General features: G+C 44.1%; 1 protein-coding gene across 1 annotated transcript in view; it reads right to left on the minus strand.

Annotated features, from left to right (window-relative positions):
* The window catches only part of LOC140459559 (chromaffin granule amine transporter), a 32444-nt gene extending 20488 nt beyond the window's left edge, over window positions 1-11956 (minus strand). The window contains exons 1-6 of the mRNA XM_072553805.1: window positions 11934-11956; window positions 11791-11848; window positions 10792-10945; window positions 8660-9014; window positions 7051-7109; window positions 1405-1488 (exon numbers count right to left, since the gene is read on the minus strand). Coding sequence (XP_072409906.1) covers window positions 1405-1488; window positions 7051-7109; window positions 8660-9014; window positions 10792-10945; window positions 11791-11848; window positions 11934-11956 — 733 coding nt within the window. The remainder of the gene's footprint in view (window positions 1-1404; window positions 1489-7050; window positions 7110-8659; window positions 9015-10791; window positions 10946-11790; window positions 11849-11933) is intronic.
* Between the last annotated feature and the right edge of the window lie 5972 nt (window positions 11957-17928).

Genomic DNA, 17928 nt, shown 5'->3' on the forward strand with positions numbered 1-17928 from the left:
ATTTTCTGTTTTTATCCAGATCAAGTTATTTCCAGTGTGACAATGTTTTTCCCCATGTCGTTTTCCCTTTTCTTTAATCAATAACTTCAAATATTTTCCCTTCCTTTGATTCTTTCATGAGTAAGAACAGTTTGTCCCCATTACTCTGTTCAGATGCTAATGATTTGAATGTCTGAATTAAATAAAAGTCTTCTCAGCTTCTTTTCACCTGAATCCAACTCACATTCTTAGAAATGTAGAAACACATTTGTTATCTGCTGGCAATCTTTCAGTCACTTCTTTCTCAATTTTTCTTTCACGCATAACTTTATTTCTATGACTATGCCTTAAGCTCCTTTAGATTTCCCCCTTGTGTTTTTTTCTTTCCCCATATACGGCATCCAACAAGCTATTATCCTGCCTGTCATGATGGAAGTGAATTCAAGAATAATTTGTTCAAGGCAATGGAAGAAAGTTGCCTGGCGATAAGGAAAACATGGCACTAATTGGATCATCCTTTTGAATGGTCATTGCAGACACAGTGGGATTATTGAAAAATGCAGGCAAATGTGTTATGTGACCATTGAGAAAACTCAGCTGCGTATCTCACCTTATCTATCTCTTGATATTGGTGACTGGGGTCACCACAAACTGCTGATTAATAGAGGCCTCCCGGGTTCTGTCATCCACCATTTGTGATCCACTCCTTTGGGACCCAGTGGCAAGGAAATGAATCATTTCTTTCCTTTTACTTTGAGGTGAGGATTGTGGGTAGAGAGGGGTTGCAGCAAGAGCAATAGTTTGGCTTTCAGAGGCCACCTTGTCTCCATCTGTGCCTCCAAATGGCCCCACATTGGACAATTGAAGCCCCAAGCCCCAACAGCGCAGATATGTCACCATTGTTTCCCAGCTATTAATCACTTTTCGAACCAGCCAAAAAGGCTGGTGATGATGGAGGAAAAGAGTTGAGGCCCCGAAATGGCACTGACTGACAATTGGAGCACTGTAATTGCTGGTGAGTTGAGAAAGTTCCCAATGGAACTTCTTGCCCAGAACATAATTGTTGAGGTGGTGAGAAGGCAATGAGTTTCCCTCCAGAGCCAACTCACCCCATTCGTTCACTTCTTGCTGCAGGGAGGGGAAAATTCTGTCCCAGAAGCTAGGAGCCAACTTCAATGCTGCAATTCAATTATCGCTCCATTGTGTTGAAATTTAGACTCATAATACAAATTGCTCCTCAAATGTACTCTTTCCCCCAGACCTCAAAATGCATTGCACCCCTGATTATTTTCCCCTTTCTATCTTTCAAAACCTTTAAGACTCCACTTCAGTATCATTCAATTACTAGTCTCTGATGTCCTGCAGTTTTCTTCTGCACGTTACCTTGCCTTTCACCAGGGATTTCTCAACACCCATCAGAAATACCTGCGACTGAAGAACACGACGAGCCAATTCCTTGTAGAGCTCGAGCAACAAATAACCAGAAGTAGGTGTTCGAGAAAGCGTACACTGTCAACAAGAGGAGAGGAAAGTTAAGTAGTGTCAATGGGAAGACCAAGAATTTGATTGGGCATTCCAGGGTGAAACTGCCATCTTCCATAGCAGGGAAGGATACAGTTCCTTAATTCAGTGAGAAGAACCTCATAGTTTGGAAATAAAATAAATGCTGCATTATTTTGATTTCCATAACTTTCTACCCTCCTCTCTTCTTTTAGTCTATTGAATTATTTATTAATTTGGAGCACTGATGGACAGCTGCTGAGTTGGAACAATTCATACTGAACACACTCAATTTCTCCATTCATGTCATTTATTAGCCAGTTTGAAACATTCAAATTCACCTCAAAATCTTACGAATTCTTACAGAAGTTGCACAAAATGAATGAAACCCGATGAACCACACATCATTGACAAAGGTACCAGACATGGTGGCCTCAGTGGTTAGCACTGCTGCCTCACAGCGGCAGGGACCCTGGTTTGGTCCCAGCCTCGGACGACTGTCTGTGTGGAGTTTGCACATTCTCCCTGTGTTTGCATGGGTTTCCTCCGGGTGCTCTGTTTTCTTCCCACAATCCAAAAGATGTGCAGGTTAGGTGAATTGGCCATGCCAAATTGCCCATAATGTTCAGGGATGTGTAGGTTCAATGCATTGGTCAGGGATAAATATAAGATAGTGGGGTGGGGGAGAGTGGGTCTGGGTGGTTGTTCTTCGGAGGACCAATGTGGATTTGTTGGGCTGAAGGGCCTGTTTCCACACTGTAGGGATTCTGTGCACTCTATGATAAACTGACCCTCTTTGACCCACCCTTCCAACATCTGTGGGTTTGTACCAAACTTGGGAGAGCTGTCTCACTGACTATTCAAGCTACAGCCTGATATAGTCATATTCTGGAATGATACCTTATTGATGATGACCTGGACAAAACCATCACCATCCTTGGGTATTTCCTGTCCTAATAGCAAGACAGATACAGCATAGTTGGTGCACAGTCACAAGAGATTTGCACCGGAATCTTCAACATTGACTCCTGATCCCAAGGTGTTTCATGGCATCAGGTCAAAGACAGAGACAAAAAAAACCCTGCAGATGCTGGAATTCAAGGTAGGCAAGCAGGAGGCTGGAAGTACACAGCATGCCAGGCAGCATCGGGAGGGTGAGAAGTCGACATTTCAGGTGTAACCCTTCTTCAGGACTCAGAGTGGGTGCAGAGGGAGCTGCAGACAAAGGGAGTGGCAGGGACACGGTAGTGAAATGGGGATAGGTAAAGACAGGGAGAGAGTACGACCTGGTTGGTCAGTGGGAGGAATGAATCTGGTTGGTGACTGGGAGGAGTGGGGAGGGGCAGGGAAGGGATCTGGGGGAAGGGAAGGGGATGGAAATTGGAGAGCCCGATGTTTTGTCCTCCGGGCTACAGGCTGCCCAGGCAGAAGATGAGGTGTTGTTCTTCCAATTCACAGTTTGGTTTATCGTGGCAATGGAGGAGCTGAAAATGTGTTGCTGGAAAAGCGCAGCAGGTCAGGCAGCATCCAAGGAATAGGAGAATCGATGTTTCGGGCATCAGCCCTTCTTCAGGAATGAGGAAAGTGTGTCCAGCAGTCTAAGATAAAAGGTAGGGAGGAGGGACTTTGGGGGAGGGGCATTGGGAATGCGATAGGTGGAAGGAGGTCAAGGTGAGGGTGATAGGCTGGAGTGGGGTGGGGGCAGAGAGGTCAGGAAGAAGATTGCAGGTTAGGAAGGCAGCGCTGAGTTCGAGGGATTTGACTGAGACAAGGTGGGGGGAGGGGAAATGAGGAAACTGGAGAAATCTGAGTTCATCCCTTGTGGTTGGAGGGATGAACTCTTCCTCCAACCGTCATGTTGCCATGGTCTGGCGATGGAGGAGTCCAAGGACCTGCATGTTCTTGGTGGAGTGGGAGGGGGAGTTGAAGTGTTGGGCTACGGGGTGGTTGGGTTGGTTGGTCCGGGTGTCCCAGACGTGTTCCGCAAGTAGGCGGCCTGTCTCCCCAATATAGAGGAGGCCACATCGGGTGCAGCGGATGCAATAGATGATGTGTGTGGAGGTGCAGGTGAATTTGTGGCGGATATGGAAGTGTCCCTTGGGGCCTTGGAGGGAGGTAAGGGGGGAGGTGTGGGCGCAAGTTTTGCATTTCTTGCGGTTACAGGGGAAGGTGCCGGGAGTGGAGGTTGGGTTGGTGGGGGGTGTGGACCTGACGAGGGAGTCACGGAGGGAGTGATCTTTTCGGAACGCTGATAGGGGAGGGGAGGGAAATATGTCCTTGGTGGTGGGGTCCGTTTGGAAGTGGCGGAAATGACAACAGATGATACGGTGTACATGGAGGTTGGTGGAGTGGTAGGTGAGGACCAGTGGGGTTCTGTCCTGGTGGCGGTTGGAGGGGCGGGGCTCAAGGGCGGAGGAGTGGGAAGTGGAAGAGATGTGGTGGAGGGCATCGTCGACTACGTCTGGGGGGAAATTGCGGTCCTTGAAGAAGGAGGCCATCTGGGATGTACGGTATTGGAACTGGTCCTCCTGGGAGCAGATGCGGCGGAGACAAAGGAATTTGGAATATGGGATGGCGTTTTTACAGGGAACAGGGTGGGAGGAGGTGTAGTCTAGGTAGCTGTGGGAGTCGTTTGGTTTATAATAAATGTCCGTGTCGATTCGGTCACCCGAGATGGAAATGGAAAGGTCTAGGAAGGGGAGGGAGGAGTCTGAGACGGTCCAGGTGAATTTGAGGTCGGGGTGGAACGTGTTGGTAAAGTGGATGAACTGTTCAACCTCCTCGTGGGAGGCCAAGGATGGTCATGTCAGAAAGGGAGTGGGAAGGGGAATTAAAACGGGTGGTGACTGGGAGGTCCGGTTGGCCCCTGTGGACCCGGCTGAGATGCTCAGCAAACTGTTCCCTAACTTTACACTTGGTTTCCCTGATGTAGAGAAGACCGCATCGGGAACAACTAATGCAGTAAACTGGGTTGGAAGAGAGGCACGTAAACCTCTGTCTCATTTGGAAGGACTGTTTGAGGCCCTGGATGGAGATAAGGGGTGGTGGTGTACTGGAAGGTTTTGCATCTTTTCCGGTTGCAAGTGAAGGTACCTGGGGGTTAAGAGGGGTTGGTGGGGAGAGTGGCACAAAATTAGGACTGTCAAAGGTAATGGTCCTTGTGGAAGGCAGAGAAGGGTGGGGAGGGGAAGATGTTCTTGGTGGTTGGGTCTAGCTGGAGTTGGTGGACGTGTTTAAGGATGATGTGTTGGATGCCGAGACTGGTAGGATGGTAGGTGAGGACAAAGGGGATTTTGTATTTAGTGAGTTTGGAGGGGGGAGGGGTTTAGAGCATTGGAATGGGGAAAGAGGTGGTGTGGTGGATGTCAAAGATGGACAAAGAAGCCTCCTGCTTATTATCTCATATGGTGAATTCTCCCCCACCCACCTATGATTATTGGAGGTAAGTCTTCTCAGTTCCAGGACATCTATGCAGGAATTCCTCAGCAGAGTGTCCTCAGCTCAACCATCTTCAGCTGCTTTATCAATGAACCTCTCACCTTCATAAGGTCAGAAGTGGGAATGTTTGCTGAGAACTGTACAATGTTCAGCACTGTCTGTGTCTCCTCAGATACCGAAGCATTCCATGTCCAAATGCAGCAAAATTGCTCAATATCCATGTTAAGTAACTTTGGATGCGAGCATAAGAGGTACAGTTAGTAAGTTTGCAGATGACACCAAAATTGAAGGTGTAGTGGACAGCAAAGAGGGTTACCTCAGATTACAACAGGATCTGGACCAGATGGGCCAATGAGCTGAGAAGTGGCAGATGGAGTTTAATTCAGATAAATGCGAAGTGCTGCATTTTGGGAAAGCAAATCTTAGCAGGACTTATACACTTAATGGTAAGGTCCTAGGGAGTGTTGCTGAACAAAGAGACCTTGGAGTGCAGGTTCATAGCTCCTTGAGAGTGGAGTCACAGGTAGATAGGATAGTGAAGAAGGCTTTCCTTTATTGGTCAGAGCATTGAGAACAGGAGTTGGGAGGTCATGTTGTGGCTGTACAGGACATTGGTTCGGCCACTGTTGGAATATTGCACACAATTCTGGTCTCCTTCCTATCGGAAAGATGTTGTGAAACTTGAAAGGGTTCAGAAAAGATTTGCAAGGATGTTGCCAGGGTTGGAGGATCTGGGCTACAGGGAGAGGCTGAACAGGCTGGGTCTGTTTTCCCTGGAGCGTTGGAGGTTGAGAGGTGAATTTATAGAGGTTTACAATATTATGAGGGGCATGGATAGGATCAATAGGCAAAGTCTTTTCCCTGGGGTCGGGGAGGGCATAGGTCTAGGGTGAGAGGGGAAAGATATAAAAGAGACCTAAGGGGCAACTTTTTCACGCAGAGCGTGGTACGTATATGGAATGAGCTGCCAGAGGATGTGGTGAAGGCTGGTACAATTGCAACATTTAAGAGGCATTTGGATGGGTATATGAATAGGAAGGGTTTGGAGGGATATGGGCCGGGACAGATTGGGTTGGGATATCTGGTCAGCATGGACGGGTTGGACCGAAGGGTCTGTTTCCGTGCTGTATATCTCTATGACTCTGTGACTCTAAGAGAGATTCTAATCTTTGCTCCATGTCATTCAATAGCAAAACCAATGCTGAATTCACTACTATCAACATGTTGAGGCTATGATTCGCCAGAAACAGTACTGGGCTAACTGTATACATACAATGGTTATAAGAGCAGGTCAGAGGCTGGCAATCTGCAGCAAATAACTCACCACCAAATTCCCCAATGTCTTTCTACAGTCCTCAAAGCACCAGTCAGGACTGTGATGGAATACTTCCACATGACTTAGTGAGTGGAGCTTTGATAACACTAAAAATTCGACACCATCAGGACCAAGCAATCCACTTGATCGGCACCATATTCACAAACATTCACACACTGATGCACAGTGGCAGCATTCAGTACCATTGACAAGATACACAGCATAAATTCACCTAGGCTGTTTCGACGTGAGACAATAAGACATAGGAGCAGAAATTGTGCCATTCAGCCCATCGAGTTAGCTCTGCCATTCAATCATAGCTGATAATTTTCTCAACCCCATTCTACCACTTTCTCCTGTAACCCTTGATTCCCTTGATACTCAAGAACCTATCGATCTCAGCACTGTCCAAACCCATGACCGCTGCCAGTTAGCAGGAGATACAGGAACACTACCACCTGTAAGTCCACGTTCAAGCCATTCACCATCTAAACCTCAAAATATAGGTGTTCCTTCAGTGTCACAAGGCCGTAATCCTGGAATTCCCTCCCTCACAACATTTTGTGTCTAGCTCCAAAAACTAAACTGCAAGTAGTGCAAGAAGTGCTCCGCACCTTCTCAAGGGTACTTAGGGATGGGCAATAAATGCTAGCCCAGCCAACAATGTCCACATTCCACAAACAAATTTAACAAATACTTTGGTACAAGCCTCTGACAACATTCCTTTTCAACAGCTGTCAATGAGTTCTGAAACATGGCCCACTATTAGCTTGCAGTGTCCCCCACATAACTTCCAGAGTAATTCAATCTGTACTCACTTATTGTTGACACAAACAATATCACAAAACCAGTGAACATAGGAAGGTGATATCCAATCCTGAAAGAAAGAAAATAAAATTGATGCAGAAAATGAAAAAAGATATATTACCCAGGAGCTACTTCAACTGAAAATTCCCATGCTCCTTGCAGGGAAATGATCTCAATGTATTAAGTTGTATTCTTTGTATTCGGGCAAAGTTATATATTTCAATGTCATGTGTTAAAAGTAGAGTTTTTAGAGTTTTGACTGGACAAACTGATCAGCTTGTTTAGAAATGGCAGCCTTTAATTTCAGATTCAAATTCTGAAGATGAACTTGTTTGACTGTTGTCACTTGGAAAGGAGAATAAAATGATTTCACTTCCAGATTTATGCTGTTGAGCTCACCTATTTCTCAGCTTGCAGCAGAATTAAGATGTTATGCTGTTTATTTCAGTTTGAGAGAAGTTTTAAGTACAGGGAGACAACCCTTTATCCAAACTCCCGAAATCCAAAAAGCTCCAAAATCCAAAGGTTTTTTTGTGACGTTTTTATCTCATTAACAAGGTTGTTTGGCGTGCAAACAGTTAACCCAACTCCACACCCACTCAATGCATGTCACTCAGATGCCACATGGGTGGGCGTGGCCCAGGACTGGCAGGCCTCAATTCTGTCGCAGGACCTGTTACTCACAGTGAGTTTCAAAATTTCACCATTGAAGTATCACTTATTCTGAAATTCAAAAAATTCCGAATTCCGCAAACCAGCTAGCCCCAAGCGTTTTGGATAAAGGATTGTGTACCTGTACTACGAACCTTGTTTCTCTTTTACTCGAGAATTACAGGTCAAGTGTCTCGATATCAGCAACCTAAGGAGTGAGGCTATGCCTGATTTCAGATCCTGCTGGTTTTGGGCTTGAGCGGTTCAAGAAATGGGCAATTCAGGTCAAACTTGGTTGGGTGGGGTCAAAGGTTATACAGGACAGATCAGCACACGAAACCAATAACTCATCTGGGAGCCACACTGAGTTGAATTGCTCAACGTAGTTTTTTGTTCAAAAGTTACGCAATTAAGTTTGATTCATGGAGCATAAAAGCAGGATATGATTTTTGGAAAACTCTGTTTTTGGACAGCCAGATTTAAGGTGCAACCTGCAGTCAAGAGAAATGGGGAATACAAAGTGCAGTCTTACACAAATAGCTCAGAACTCCCCGGTTGAAAGCTCTATTCAGTCGTTCAGACAGCATAGGTACAACAACTCCACTGGAAATTCTCGGTTGTAACAATGGCAGGAAATGTGAAAGGAAATAGTTAAATCCCTGCCAGGTCTCTCGACTGTGGGCACCATGGCCTCAGTTGAAAGGCAAACACAATGCTTCCCCAAACTTCTGCACTGTTTGTCTTATCTTGGTTGGCAAGGGAGAAGGTTTAGCCACAGATTCTTTGTCACTTTAGGTCAATGATCCGCTGTATGGATAAATGAGAGCAGAAGACCAAGCTGGAAGGTCCATGGTCTTGCACATTAAGGCACCTTGCACAGCACGGTATACTCTTAGTCCATGTAGTGAGATGCCAAGTACATATGAATTAACCCAGATTCAATTGCCTCCTGAAGGCTTCCTCACTCACCTGTTCGTCAGCGGGCCAATTAATGGATTCACGATGAGCTGCACAATTGCTTTTGAAGCTAATAACAAGCCAACACGAACGTTTTCCTCTGCTAAGAATGATTTGTTCCGACTACAGTGGGTTCTTCCAGTTCCTGGCCTCAGGCTTGGGATGGCAGCTTCAGTCATGTTTCTCCATTTAAATCCTTGAGTCTGACTGTCAGCTGCTGCAGTATTCTCAATTGTAAACTGGCCACCACTGGAATCTGAGAGGCCAGGGGAGAGTGTGGAGGACAAAGCTGGTGGCTGCTCTGATGATGCTGACCTATTCATTTCTGAGTTCTGTTTTTCATACAAGAAATTAGGGATGATGGGTACTGAAACAGAAAGAACATTCAATCCATACTGAGTGAAGATTATAATTCCCTCAGCTGAAATGTGGTGCACTTTAATCTCCTGCTTTGTAGCCATCAAAAAGTTAAACAACTGCTTTTGTGACAATGGTTCAGCTCTCTGAAGCCTCCAGTACAAAGGGCAATGGCTCTTTCTGACAACATAGATGATATTTGCAGATACTATGATAGAAATCAAAGTGCACATTTTTACATATTCAGGATTACAATTTGGGAATTAGCCCAAAAATGTAAAATGCTTTTCTGATTACAGTCAGAGACTGTGGGTTGCAAAGTTAATTTCCCACATTGTTTCTTCTGGAAGCTGACGTGCAAGTTGGTCAAACAGATACCGAGACAAAGCAAAGGAATATTGTTTGAGAAAAAACGAGCAAGTAACTCAACCTGGACCTTCCCTTAGTGGCTCAGAACAGATACTATGTAAGGCTTGAGATCATATTGCCCAGCTGGTCTCTTGGCTGGGAGTGTGGAGAGTGGCAAATACAAATAGATGAGGAGGAAGGGGAACAGTTTACCATTCACTGCTGTTATGAGCTGGATAAAGCTTGTGAAAATCTCAGCACATAACACCATTAGATATGAGCAGAATTTGACCATTCAGTCCATCGAATCATGTCTGCTATTTGATCATGGCTGATATGTTTTTCAATCCTATTCTCATGGCTTCTCCCCATAACCCTTGATCCCATTACTCATCAAGAATCTATCTATCTCTGCCTTATGGAAGCCATGACTTGGCCTCCACAGCCTTCTGCAGTAATAAGTTCCACAGACTCACTATTTTCTTGATGAAGAAATTCCACCTCATCTCAGTTTTAAAGGGTTGTCCCTAAACTCTGAGGCTATGCCCTAGGGTATCAGTGAGTATCAGTGGGTATCTTTCGTATCAGTGAAAACATCTTCTCCATGTTCACTCTTCCAGGCTTCACAGTATTCTGTAAATTTCAATCAGATCCTCTCTCATCATTCTACACAGACCTCGCATCATTAATCACTCCTCATATGACAAACCTTTATTCCCTGGGATCATTTCTGTAAACTTTCTCTGGATACCCTCCAATGCCAACACATCCTTCCTCAGATAAGGGCCCAAAACTATTCTCAGTATTCCAAACACTGTCTGACCAGAGCCTGATACAGCCTCAGCAGGATTTCCCTGTTATGTATCTTAATTCTCTTAAAATTAATGCTAATATTGCATTTGCCTTCCTGACTGACAACTGAACCTTAATGTTAAGAGAATCCTGAACTAGGAATCCCAAGTTACTTTGCAAAGCCTTTCCCTGTTTAGAAAACAGTTCATGCCTCTATTCTTCTGACCAAAGTGCATAACCTAACACTTCCCCACATTATATTCCATCTGCCACTTCTTTCCCTATTCTCCTAGCCTGTCCAAGTCCTTCTGCAGTCTTTGTGTGTCCTCAACACTTCTTGCCCCTCCACTTATTTGCAAATTAATCAACGATGCTCTCAGTTCCTTCATCTATATTGTGAATGTATAACGTAAATAGTCCAACAGTGTGTGAGAAATCGTATCAATCAATGAGTGAGAAATCTGACCCTTCATCATGTGAGAAACATGATCCCTCAGTAAATAAGAGGCATGGTCCCTCAGTGCATGAGAAATTCAAGCCTCTGACTCTCTTGCAGCCTCTGCCCTTCAATATTGTTATCTTCTACTGATGACCAGAATTATATTTTTTCATCAATTGTCCACAAATAATATTCGACCTGAACTTACCAATAACAGTTAGTAGGGTATAGTCCAGAAAAAGTGCAATATAAACAATAACAAGCACCATTGTCCTGGACTGCCTTTCCTTTTTCAGCCATTGCCATCCTCTGCATTCCTTGCCCCATGGCACCATCTTGATCCCAGGTGAGTTGTTGTCAACCTGAAACAACGCGGCACATTGATCACCAGGTGCATGTTACCCCAACCATAGTGCCGAGCTCACAGAATGAATTGCCACAAGATAACTATGTGTATTGAGACAAATCTAAACAAAACTATTCATTCCAAGCTGAGGTTGTCACATCCCCACACTTGACAGAAACCTGTGTACAGAGTTAAGTTTTGGCTGGGATTCAGGTAGGCATTCCACCAATAATTCTTGAAATGTTTTGTTTTGATCTGCATCAGCATGGTCAGAGTTAGTCTCTTCTTGTTGTGTTATTTTCATGGTGCTATTTTCCATAAACAATCGATATTGATAGGAGCATCATAGTGGTGAGAAGAGCCTGGAGTTCATGCATTATGACTCAGGCAAGAGCAGAAACAATTGAGCCAGGCAAACACTGTGATGTTACAGAAATAATTTGGAGCTGAATGTTCTGCTTAGCCCCGGCTTGCTGCATGCGAAGACAAGTGAGTCACGACCTTTGTGAGCTGTGAGCTTGGAGAATCTGGCTGAATTGACTCTTAGTGGCCAATTCTCGGAGCTCTTCAAATTGGCTTTCATCACTCTTTCAGACAGTGCATTCCACATTATATCAAACTATCAATAGTTCCTCCATTTTTCCCATCATTATTTTGACAATTATATTAAATCCATCTGATATGTTTATCTATCAAATCTCATTTGTCATTTTTAACCCCTCTGTTAACTGTCCCTTTATTCTTCCTCATCATGAATAGGCTAAATCTAAAACTGACCTTACAATCATCAACATCTCTAAATTTTATCAGACACTTGTATTTTATTTCAGAATTTGCATCATTTCGCAATGTTCCACTTACCTTCTCCACAATGTCCTGTGACCCTTGAATTCGCAGACTGCTGTCGTTATCGTTTGGTCTGCACAGTTTCAGTTCAGAGTAATATAAAGAAATGATTTTATGAGGAGAACATAATAAAGGATCCCAAACAAAATGTAGCCTACAAAACCATGGTTCCCTGCGTCATGTAGGAGGAAATGAATCAAATATTTTCATTTGATTTGCAAAGAACAAGGAGAGTTAACATTACTGTGATTTGTTTGCTCAAGATAATCTCTGTTCAAACCAATGCAGTTTGTTTTCCTGTATTTGGTTCATTAAGGGATGCAGCATCTGGAAGAGGCAATTGTTGAAAACTTCAAATTTATCGTGACAAGTTTATGTTTTGCAGAAGATAACCATTGAAGAAGACAGAGCAAGGAAAAGCTGCATGCCACATGACAAGGCTACTGAGAATGTTATAATTTTGGTTCCTAATAAGAATTCAAACAGGGTCTGTCAAGGTGCAGACAAATTGTTCCACGTCACATTTAAAATCAAGCAAAGGTCTGTTCTGGGAAAGCTGACAAAAGACTGGAAACCATAATCTAATTGCCCTTGGTTATTGCTGGGAATCATCTGTTAGTTATTAACTGTGGGGTTGCCCAGTGTCCGATAATCATTACCTTGGCTATCTTTAAAAGCACCATCAACCCCATGTTCTGTTGGATAACTTAATGTCACTAAATATTCCCAGTGCAGGGAATTCAAGTTGAAGCATCTGATGTAATGGCTGCTTCCACCATTTGCTGTTTCCACTGTACTGTTTATCTCACTATCCAGTCATCTTGATCTTTTTCCAAATTTTTTCAGTCTGTTTTCCACTGAGGCTGGGTTTCCTATAATTATGGGGCTACTGTTCTCTCTGACCTCCCTCTTCCTCTTCTCCCTTCCTTTTGCCCTTGATTGACTGCAGCAACATTTTGATGAGGAAAAGCAAAACAAAACTCCAGCATACGTCAGGTAACCCAGCAAGGATAAAGGAGAAAAGTTGGCAATAAGATGAAAGAAATAGGTTGCCATCTTAAGCTCAAGATCTCACTTTCTCCCATAAACTCCTGAAGATTTTTACGTTTGTAATTGCATGGTTCCAGCTTTGGCCTTTTATTCTGATCTTTCTAAAATCTGGTACTCATCCTTCATTTTATGCTGCCAATCTTTAACATACCAAAGAGAGACCTTGCAAATTGCAGCCTTCATATCATAATATACGAGAACGCAGTACATGTATCAAAGCACAATTCCTTTCTTGGCACAAAAAACCCTCCTGTTTGTCAGTTGATAATTATCATCCAGTAGGGTTGGGCTGCACACCTGCTGAAGATTCGTGCTGGTCCTTGGGCTGATGGATGCATGTGTTTTTCAGCTGTTTGTGCAGCAATTCTTAGTTCAGTGGCATCAGGGATCACTTTGGTGGCTGGATCCACTGGGGACTACGTGGACAACATCGGGAACTGCGGATCTCCTGAGCTGAATGATCGTTTAGCATTCAGCTGCACACATGAATCACATTCAAAATATCTCCTCAAAATATTGGGACATGGTGACTCCCTGTCAAGTAGGCCCATGAGATTCCTCTCCATGGATGTTGCAGATCATTGCTCTGATCCAAATGTCTGTTGTTCAACTCTGTTGGCGCACATACAGAAGCAGACTGTGCATGTGGCAGCAATGATGAAGAAAGACGACAATGTATGGAGGATAATGGTGTGGATGTTTGAAGGCCCAAGGTGCGCAGTGAGCCAGTCCTACAATTTGCGCAGACAATATGTCCTTGGAAAGTGATTGCTAGTTTGACAATGAGGGTGATTCTTTCAGGCCACAAGACATTTCTTGTACCTCATTACCATTAGTAGGATAGATTCATTATATTCAGTGATGTGGTCAAAAGTGCTTCGGTCAGGACTTTTCGTTGATATCATCAGTCAATGTTCAGCATTTGTGATAATGGATGTCATTCACGCAGACTGTGCAGGTGTATGTTTCATGCTATTGTTCTTTGAAGGGCCAGACATTGCTCAAAAATGGATTCCCCTTCCTTAGAGAATGAAACATTTACTGCTGTCACTTGGTTTGTGGTGGCACTCATTTTCCTTTACCTGTCATTTGGATGAGGGTAGAAGGAAGCAGAGGTTGTGCTTCAGGGGAGTCACAGGCTCTGCATCTCAGTCAAGGAGACCTCCAAATCTTCATGTTTCCTTCTCCCTTTGTCCTCCCTGTCAATGCCATTGGCTTTGATGTTCCTCAAATTTCCACCCAACCCACTGTTCATCCCCCTATCTTACTTCCTGAACTCCAGGCATACAGTGTTGTCATGTCAAACATAATTTGCAGGTGCCGGTATTGGACTAGGGTGGACAAAGTTAGAAATCACACAACACCAGATTATAGTCCAACAGCTTTATTTGGAAGCACTAACTTTTGAGGTGCTGCCTCTTCATCAGGTCACAGAGTCATAGAGCGTGGAAACAGACCCTTCAGTCCAATTTGTTCATGCCGCCCAGATGTTTTAACCTCATCTGATCCCATTTGCCAGCACTTGGCCCATATCCCTTTAATCCCTTCCTATTCCAGATGCCTTTTAAATGCTGTAATTGTATCAGCCTCCACCACTTCCTTTGGTAGCTCATTCCACACACACAAAAAGTTGCTCCTTAGGTCCCTTTTATGTCTTTCCCCTCTCATCCTGAACCTATGCCCTCTAGTCCTGGACTCCCCCACCCCAGGGAAAAGAACTTGGCTCATTTACCCTATCCATGCCCCTCATTATTTTATAAGGTCATTCTGTAAGGTCACCCCTCATCCTCCGACTCTCCAGGGAAAACAACCCCAGCTTATTCAGCCTCTCCCTATAGCTCAAATAGCGAGGTCAACCACCTGATGAAGAGGCAATGCCTCAAAAGCTAGTGCTTCCAAATACACCTGTTGGACTATAACCTGTTGGTGTGTGATTTCTAACTGTGTCAAACATAGTCATGCACAACCCTCCCATCAATGCCAAGGTGGTCATGAGTGTCAATGAAACCCCTTCTCCAATACCTTTGGCCCTCCCATGATCTACCATCTTGAAGATACAGCCTTGACTCATGATGATGTGGCCAGATAGCCCGGGGCTTGAGCAGCTAGGCCCAAAACCAACTTTTGAGTAGCCAGACCTTATAGGACAGATCGAGCTGAAAGCATAAGACAAAGGTAAACAAGGACAAGCTGGACTTGCTCTGGAAAATGAGACTGGTTTGTGTGTTGGAGTACAACACGCATCCTCACTGGAGTTCTCTGTTCCTGCCATGACATCAATGGAGAGGGGGACATGCCCTTTACACATCAGGGAATGGGCACTGACTGCAGCCCCAGAATCTTCCATATATGTCCTAGGGGATCCCACTGAATAAAGTAACCTTGTCCTGGAATATCGATTGGTTGAGAGCCAGAGAACATTTTGGTAGCATTCAACAGGGAGTGATTTGAAGGGACACATGGTCACCATTCCTTTAGTGAAGACTCAGTCTGGCCTAGCACCAGATCTCCAGCAACATGGATAGAGAGAGAGAGAGAGAGACAACAACCAGGTGTGAGATCAACTTTCACCAAGTTCATCAGAGCCAACTCTGCAGCCTGGCCAAGTTCATGGATACAACATGGTCCTTATCTGGTAGCCAGGTGTTGTTTAGATTAGGATTTGACAAAGACTTAACATTGCAATGGTAAAGTAATTCATGTAAGAATCAGGTGTTTTAAAGCAAAAGAGCAGAGTTTTAGATGGTATTTGGTCATATGGCCCCTTTTGTGTCTTTGGTGGATAAAATTGCATTGAATTGCAAGTGAATCTGACCCTTTTGTTTGACTCACAAGTATCGGACCTGATTAAAATTAATTTACACACGAGATAGTTGAAGTGTCCAAAGCACAAACAACATGGACATACCTGGATTGTTATCAGTACAGGTCCCTTCCCAATTTACTGTGAATCCCTGAACGAGTTGAATTGGACTTCCAGGACTGACCATGACCTCCTTCCAGGACTGCAGAGGTACAGACCCTTCAACCTGATCCCCCCAGATGATGAAGTGATCAGATCAAAGCCACAGGACTGACATTGAATGCTGTCCTAAACTTACTGTGATGGTATCACTGACTGAAGGTTGATATTCCCTGACTATTGTTCTTTGGCACGGTGGCTCAGTGGTTAGCACTGCTGCCTCACAGTACCAGGAACCCGGGTTCAATTCCCACCTCAGGCAACCGTCTGTGTGGAGTTTGTACATTCTCCCTGTGTCTGCGTGGGTTTCCTCCCACTGTCCAAAAATGTGCGTTTTAGGTGAATTGGCCATGCTAAATTGCCCGTAGTGTTCGGTGAAGGGGTAAATGTAGGGGATTGTGCCTTGGTGGTTTGCTCTTCGGAGGGTTGGTGTGGACTTGTTGAGCCGAAGGGCCTGTTTCCACACTTTAAGTAATCTAATTGAATTATGGCCATTTGGTTGAAGCATATGCAATGTGTTTGCTGCATACTCTTCTGGTGCATGGTGTAGGTGGTAACCCTGATGTGATGCCTTGAGATGCAACATCACACAGTCTATAACATCATTGTTCATGACTAATGGGAGGGAGGATGTTGCAGAATGTGTGTCTGTCGGAGAAATTCAGCCCAATGGATCAGAGACCACGAACGAAGATTGTGGTGAAATTGACAAGCGGTATATTAAACAAAGCAACATTGCGGAAGAGAAGTTGACTGGAGGATACAGAACTGATTCGCTGCACAGATGGCCAGAATGCTCTTCCCAGAACAGAAGATGTAGGCAAGCTTTCTGAGGGTGCAACACAACAGTGATAATTGTAAAGCAATTGCAGTACAATGGTGAAAATTGTAAAGCGATTAAAACAAGAATAAACTGAATGGAAGCTAATCAAGCATCTGGCAGTAGCAATTCATTTATAATTGACACAGGAGATTCCAGCCGTCGCCGTGAGTGGGTGAGAATGTCTTCTAGAGGATTTTTCATTGCATTTCCCGTCCACACGAATATGTGTAAATGTCCTTTCTCCTGACATTCAGGTGTGTCCATTGTGTTCCTCCTGTGTGCAAAATCTTCTGAGGTGTCTCAGTCTACCTCTTTGTTTATGCGATATCATTTTCAATGGGGAATGAGCCTGCCCTTAGGGTTTTAGGACCGCAGTGTTAATCATGCCCGGGAGCTTTATTGTGAAGGTTGTTTGGGAAGTATATTGTCTGGTCTGGGAATAGCTTGGCCATGTCTGGTTTCTTAGTTAGCCTGTTTGGCCAAGGCTGGGGCAGTGTGGGTGTGTTCTACATGTGTTTTGATTTCTGTGTTTTTCAGGCCATGTGTTTTTTATGAGGCCATGCTGTGGGTGGGCAGGGTGGCAGATCTTTTTCCCACAGTGTCATTGAAGCATAACCTAGAACTTTGGTAACTGATCCAATAGATGAAGGTCTGAGGATCAAGCAGTGACCTGGATCCACCAGGCACTTGCTCTAACTTTAGGTCAGGCATTTTCACTGTCAAGTTTCTTTCAAGCACATGAGACAAAAATATACTCATATCAGTGGTGCAAGATTAGGTAGTAACAGCATGTAAAATTGACCAAATAGGCCTCTCACCCCTCATTAGTGGGGTTCATGTCTCTCCATTCAACACCTTGTTGCAGAATCTGACATTGAGAATCTCATTTTTTTCTGATTTAGCCATATTTTGGCCTTTCAGGTTTTCAGGTACTCTGTTGAAATAATCGCAGGCAGTGATTTAGAATCTAAAATGGGATATATTCTTCCTGTGTTCTGACTGGGCAGGGAGTGCACAGTGACTGTTTTGGTTTTCTGGTTCTTCTTTTCTGATTCTGTTTCTTTCTCTCCCTTCCATATCTCTTGTTTGTTTTTGTTCTTGTTTCTAAATTTCTCCACCCCATGGAATTGATCAGGTGTCTGTTTTATCCTGGCTCTTAGAAAATTAATTCCAGATCTCCTGAATCATTTTCTGTCTCATGGGGATCATGTCTTTTTTGACCAACCAGGGATCAGGTATATAGCTGTTGCTGATCTCATGTATTTATGTTCTTCCCTTTGCATCTTCTTCTGTATCTTCTACATTTCAAACTTTTGTA

The sequence above is a fragment of the Chiloscyllium punctatum genome, chromosome 35, assembly GCF_047496795.1.
Source record: "Chiloscyllium punctatum isolate Juve2018m chromosome 35, sChiPun1.3, whole genome shotgun sequence".
Classification (NCBI taxonomy): domain Eukaryota; kingdom Metazoa; phylum Chordata; class Chondrichthyes; order Orectolobiformes; family Hemiscylliidae; genus Chiloscyllium; species Chiloscyllium punctatum.